Below are 6,846 nucleotides of genomic sequence, written 5' to 3'. Positions count from 1 at the left end.
AATATTAATGAGACTTCTTTTACTCACAAACTGGAGCAGTTTGACAGCCTGGCATTATTTTTATCCAGATTTTCCCAGGAAGTTGGCAACAGTATATGCTGGAAAGCAGTTCTTCAGTATCTCATTCACTGAAATTGGTGGTTCATCAACAGTGTCTGTAATTTCTGTTTCGCTTGCACAGCAATAGAATTCAGGATGAATTGCAAATAAAAGGAATCACAGCATTATGCAGTTTTTCAGCACATGGAGTTGAATTAACTCTGCTCAGTTATATAACGTTTTACTATGTTCTAGAAGAATGGAAAGAATTTGGGCCCTTACCTAAGGCTGATCACAAGTTGTCTGAAGTTAACATTTTTCCCCCCTGTTCCAATGTAGTTAAACAACGATCCAACATAGTATCGAAACATCAATTCCAAAACACGTGCTTTCAAATACAGGATTAAAAAATTGTATTAATGTAAAGTACCTGAGATCAGACCCTGCCTCGGGTGAAGTCTACAGGTCTGGTAAAAGGGGAAATATGGGTGGCTTCAAAAGATGTGCTTTGTCTGTTCATGTTTCTCTCACAGACTGGCATGGCTTAGAGTGGAAGAAAGAGATCAAGTTTCTCATTTCCAGAGTCCCAAGGGCAGTTTCCATAGCCAAGAATAACCAGAGCATAGATAAGCTCTTTATGCCAGGAGCTGTGACATGGCTAAAGGCCTTTATTATTCTTTTGTACAATCTAGAGAATTTCTCTTGGCTGATTCTGATTTCAAGGGGATAATTCCACTTATTAGCGCTCTGTACATTGCAGAATTGTAAGTATCTTAATTTACAATGCTGCAACAGGGTCTCTGCTGCACACAATTTTACTGTGTCAGACCAACCTGTATATTTGAGAATAAGTTTAGAGTTTATTTTGTAATAATGTCATGTTACAATATACTTAAATCCACAAGATAATGATCTTATTGAAAACTTAGTGCAATTGGCAATGTCCCTAAATACATTGATAATGATCTTATTGAAAACTTAGTGCTAAAAGTACATGCAATTGGCAATGTCCCTAAATACATGAAGCAGCTAGTTGCAGATTTCACTTCTAAGAAACTTACGGATGATTACTTGGTTTTCTTTCCTTGTGTGACTGGCTTAAGCATAGCTGCTTTGCTGTACCCTGGCATATTTTTTTAGAGTGTTTTCTGAATATCTTTGCAGCTCCTCAAGGTGTGAATTTAAACGTTCTTCAAACTCTCTTGTATGTTTCTCTTCTTCTTGAAGAAACTTTTCTGTTGTTGCAAGGAGGGAGATCTCAGGGGGAGACTGAGCAATGAATAGAAAATCATGGTTAGTAAAAACCAGCAAGTGCTACGTGTTTGCATTATCAAATTCTAGATGTGAAAAACATCTTGACCTACAGCAGCTAATAGCTATAATGCTTTACGCCTCTCCAAGAAAACAAGAATTTGGGCATGCATTCTTAAAGGCATCCGTGTGCCTAAATGACAGAAGGTGAACCTGATGTTTGATTACCTCTGATATTCACAGCATTAGGGTGTAGATTGCCCATTAAAATTTTCAATATCCCATTAGACAGAATTAAGCTGCTGTAGAACCTCCAAAATCTTTGGATCTGCTACAGGTCACATTAGTCACCTGTATAACTTAGACCAGGCCAGAAGACAATAACCTTTTTTGGAATTACAGAATATAACTAATGTTGGATACTATTGAATGCCTCCTGGAATTTTTAGCTCTCTGCTTCTGTGATGTGATGTTTTCACAGGAAAGGAAGAAAACCTATGCTCATTTCAGTACTATTAACTCCAAGCCCTGACATTCTGGATTGTATTCGCTATGAGTAATTCACTGAAAAATCTTATTTCCATTTAATGAACATGTAGTAGACTGAGACATAAAACACACCAAAAATCGGCCTTGAAATGGTTGTCATGGGATGCAGAATTGTATAAAGCAAAGGGACATGAGTGAGTTTTTGCTGGAAAAAGTCCTAAATTTTTAAGCAGCAATTGTTGTTAATTCTTTTGCTAATACGTAAGATGCATTGTTCAAATACACTCAATATTTATTTGCATAGATAAATACAATTTTATGACATGATTTTTAACATTCAAGTGAGAAAAAAACTTAGTATATGACCTGTAATATTAAAAGAAAGATAATTTTCTGTCTTTATATGGTCATATATTGAGAAAACTTAGAGACATTTTTAATCTTAATTACATCATATCTTAAATAACTTTAGTCACTGTTTGAGTTATTAGTCTAGAATCCTGGGTGTTTCTTTTTCTAGAATTTAAAAAGGAGAGTTTATATGTCAGCACATCAAATAGGAATGACTTCAAATGATTCAAATATTCAAATGTTCAGAGGAAAAAGCCTCAGAATTCTATCACACCTGTAAATTTTTACTCCAGGCTCCACTGTATCAGAATGGGGTATTCCCTATTTCCACAGCAACCTGAAAAAGCTTTGTTGGGGTATTCCCTATTTCCACAGCAACCTCTAAAAGCTTTGTGATCTGGTGTGTGTCTGACACTTCAGAGAAGAGAGAAGAATTGGTGTTTATCAGACTCTTCTAAAAAAGTATAGACAACTCTTTTCATGATTAGCAGTTTAAAGAGGAAAACTCTCAAGCCATGAGAAACCGAAAGCCATTTACTTTAAATTCTTGTGAAATGTAAGAATACAAAGATGGAAGTGAGGGCAAACACCCAGGACTATGGTTCTTGCTGTTCTCACACTACTGGGACACAGCTGATGGGACCACAGTCAGCTAAGGGCTGCACTGCAATCCCTGCTTCCCAGGCAGGCCATCGTTATGGTGCTCCCTGTCTACAGTGAGATTCTGGGACTGGGAGATAGTCTTCCAGCAGTCATATCTCTGCAGGAAAGGATGTGCACCCATTTCTGAAGTGGACAGCAGAACTGGGGAACAACAACCGCAAACTGCTTGAAGGTGATTGTTGGTGTCATGATGACTCTTCATTCCTACTTAGGTAACAAGTGGCAAGAAAACTGCCTATCAGTTCTCCCTAGGAAATGCTGAAGTGTTTCCTCTTCTCTCCCTACAGGTCCAGCCGCAGCCCTGCAGCTGAGGATCTCCTGGGTACAAGGATCCATGTATCACAGCTGTTCCTTTTCAAATACAATAATGAACATACAGAAAATAGTTGCTGTGCTTCCTCTGATTTCATCCGTCAATGAATGCTGTAGAAACTTGATTTGTCAAACAGCACTCAGGGCAGTAAGTTTGCAGGTATTATGGAAATACACTCAATGCAGAGTGCTCTTACAGAGGCAATATGAAGCAAAGTGCTCCAGTATAGAAGCCAAAAAGCTAAAATGTAGGAATCTTTCTCACAGTCACATAATGGCAGATAATTATCACCATCATTATTAGAACAGAGGAATGACTCAGTAGGGGATATTTAATCTCCAGAAAAACTGCGTTTCTGTTAGGATAAGGTATTTCCATTTTTTCTGGCTTGGCATTAGTAAATACTAATGACAACAAGGATGATCTAATTTTTGGCTACTTCAAGGCTGCACTTGGTCCACAGATGGATTTTTGAGAATATATGTGTTATAGGAAAATAGTTACTTACTGATAATTCTATTTCTTCTGCACTGTAAGCAGGGCTCAGTGAGCTGCCTGTTCCACCCATTTCAGGAAATGGCACACCAAAGCCCAAAGAATACTCCACTGGTGGTGATGGATATTTATAAACTCTTTTCTTTTCATGAGCTCTGTGCAGTGGATGAGAAGATAAAGTGCTATCACTTTTTGAACCAATGATATTGCCTTGGCCATATAAAGCAGGACTACAGTTTCTGTGGTAGCCACTGGCGGTGAACACAGCAGTCTGTTGACATTCCATTTCCCATGCGTCTTCATTTCGGGAAGTTCTAAAAGGAGAAAAAAAACAAAGTATGAAAATCAGTTTAAACTCTTAAGCTAGCACAGCAAAGCCAAGGGCTTTTTATTTTGTTTGCAGAGTTTTGATTACTTAGCTGTTTAAACTGCTTCATGCATGAAATTATGGGCATAAGATTAAGCATTACCAAGCAGCAGCAGTTTAGCAACTTTCCACCAAAGATACTGTAAATGTCTGAGTGTGCATTCTCTCTCTGCTTCAGCTGTGACTTACATCACCCTAATTTAAACCCTTTCACTGGATCTTAAGGCTGGGAACATAGCCTTGGCTGGTATAGGACAGGTGCTAAAACAAACTCACTTCAGCTACGGAAGATGCCAATACTTCTTAAGTGTTTGTTACCCATTCTTTGCCAAAGGTTGCCATCCCTTTAGCTGTTCTGTGGAAGAAGCTATGTAAGCCCATTTCAGCCATCTCTTGGCTTATAGTATGATAGGAACTAGAGTGAATTTAGCCACACAAATAGAGGAAATTAAATATGAAAGTGTAAGTGAGATGAGAGACAAATCCTGTTATTAGTGGTTGGATAATGAGTCAGTTTTGATCTAATATCACCTTAAAAACTAAGTTCAAATAGCTAGAATTAAGAATAAATGCTTAAATAAAAAGCAGTACAGGAATCTTTGATCCTGCATTTTTACTGAAATGCTAATTTTACCACTGATTTAATAACACATTAGACATTAATATAAAAGATTCATAGATTTTTAAAATATGCTTTTTAAAAAATTGCACAAGAACTTGATTTTGTAACAATATGTGAAATTGTCGAGCTTACAAAAGAATTTTTGAGTATTTTATTATGATTATCCATAACTCTTGTATCCCACTTACAGTGATCAGAATTGATGTGAAAGTATGTATTTGTATTCATTTGTAGTTCTGCAAAGCAAAAATTATTATGGTGAACAGCAACTTAAAGGAAAAAAAAAGCATGCTATTTTCTTCCCATTCAAAATACCTTCTTTTCCTGACAGTTACCTGAACAAGTCTCATATTGTATTGATTACAGCAGAAGATTTTGAGACTAGCTTGCTCACATGTCTGCTGAATCACAATTTTCAGTTGCATTATATAGATATATAACTTGTATTATATATCAATATATGCAAAAGGGTTTGCCATTTTTAAAAAAAATTCTGTTATAATATTTCTGATTGAGGTAAAAACTTCCATTGTACTGAGGTCTGTGCTTAGGATGAAATTTTAGTCTCAGAAGGTAACCACTAAAACATTATAGCTGTTTGAACAGATTCTATCATTGCAAATATCCTAAAACACTTTACTAATTTTAAATGCAGCTATAAAAGCTTGTAAAGAGCTAGTTCTCTGCCACTGAAATATAATTATTATAAATATTCAACCATTTGCAGTGCTGCTTAGTGCTGGTTTTTTAAATAAAAATAAGAACTTGCCAAGTGAGGGAAAAGACTGTGTTTTCTGCAGAAAGATCTAACCTGATTTATATATTTTATGTTGAGAGAAGGTGGTTGTGCATAAATCCTTGTGCTGGTTTTGGCTGGGGTAGAGGTAATTTTCTTCCAGTACTTGGTGCAGGGCTGTGTTTTGGGGTTGTGCTGAAAACAGTAGATAACTCAGGGACGTTTTAGTTACTGCTGAGCAGAGCTTACAGAATCAAGGCCTTTCCTGCTCCTCACCCCACCCCACCAGTGAGGAGGCTGGGAGTGCACAAGGAGTTGGGAGAGGACAGAGCCAGGACAGCTGACCCCAACTGACTGCAGGGACAGTCCATATCATATGTTGTCATGCTCAGCAATAAACTAGGGGCAGGTTGGCTGGGCACCAGTTGGCAGGTGGTAAGCAATTGCACTGTGCATCTCTTGTTTCGTATATTCTAATTATTTTATCATTATTGTTTTCCCTTCCTTTTCTTTTCTGTCCTATTAAACTGTATCCCAGCACATGAATTTTAGTTTTTTTAAAAAGGGAGAGTGAGCAGGTGACTGTGTGGTGTTTACCTGCCTGCTAGGCTAAACCACAACAGCCCTGAAACACAAAATTGAGTATCCCAAAAAAAAATGGACTGTGCAGGGCAACTCAGAGAAGTAATGAAGAACATATTTTTCTCTGATTGTAAAAGAAGTAGTGATTAAGATACTCTGAATGCTACAGGAAAGCAAATTATAAGTATGATGCTATATTATAATTATTATTACTATAATTTTATTATTACTGTAATACTATTATTATACACTCTAGCATAAAATCTCTGAGACTATTCACCAAACCATCCAGTTCTCTGAACCACCTGAAATGTTTGCCTCTATGGAGGCAGAGTTTTCTCCTTTCATGCCTTTCTTTAAATAAATACACTCTGCTCTTTGGGCACAGGAGAATACCTTTTGAGGGTCTTTATGGTTGGGTTTTTTTTCCCTTTTCCTCCCTATTTTAAAGTCGATTCCATCTATTGCTTGGATGAAGGGGACAGTGAAAAAAACCTGCCACAACTGAAAATAAATGGCATGAATAATAAAATCACAGATTTATTTTTTTTCATCTTGTGTTCTGATCTTTTTGGAAGTAATTTTCTCTGTAAACCCACAGTAAAGTCTATGTGATCTGTGTTCCTTTTTCCCCCCCAGAACTGCTTCTCTATGTATTTAATAATTGTTACTGTTATATTATAGCTTATTTTGCTAAGACCAGAATTTTCAGACTTGAGTGCCTACAGATATGCTTTTAGATAGCATAAACAGGTATTCCCCTGCCCCCCTCAAAAAAAATTTAAAAAGGAATGGTTTTGTTTTGTAAAGGAGCTCTACTTCCTACTGTAATCCATAGGATTTCTGGGGCTGCTTGGTATCGTGGAAAAACATGACACCTACATTGACATGCTTTGATATGGAGATATGGTTACTATGCCTTTACTTCCAACAGTTTT

The 6,846-nt window shown here is 37.0% G+C and overlaps 1 protein-coding gene across 1 annotated transcript in view; it reads right to left on the bottom strand.

Moving 5' to 3' along the window:
- Positions 1 to 1,137: 1,137 nt before the first annotated feature.
- The window catches only part of CCDC67 (coiled-coil domain containing 67), a 36,271-nt gene continuing 30,562 nt past the window's right edge, over positions 1,138 to 6,846 (bottom strand). Inside the window, exons 12-13 of the mRNA XM_009082949.1 lie at positions 3,615 to 3,915; positions 1,138 to 1,308 (exon numbers count right to left, since the gene is read on the bottom strand). Coding sequence (XP_009081197.1) covers positions 1,138 to 1,308; positions 3,615 to 3,915 — 472 coding nt within the window. The remainder of the gene's footprint in view (positions 1,309 to 3,614; positions 3,916 to 6,846) is intronic.

Source organism: Acanthisitta chloris, unplaced genomic scaffold (assembly GCF_000695815.1).
Source record: "Acanthisitta chloris isolate BGI_N310 unplaced genomic scaffold, ASM69581v1 scaffold11249, whole genome shotgun sequence".
NCBI lineage: Eukaryota > Metazoa > Chordata > Aves > Passeriformes > Acanthisittidae > Acanthisitta > Acanthisitta chloris.
Note: the sequence above shows the minus strand (reverse complement) of the source record. Positions and strands in the feature narration are given on the sequence as shown.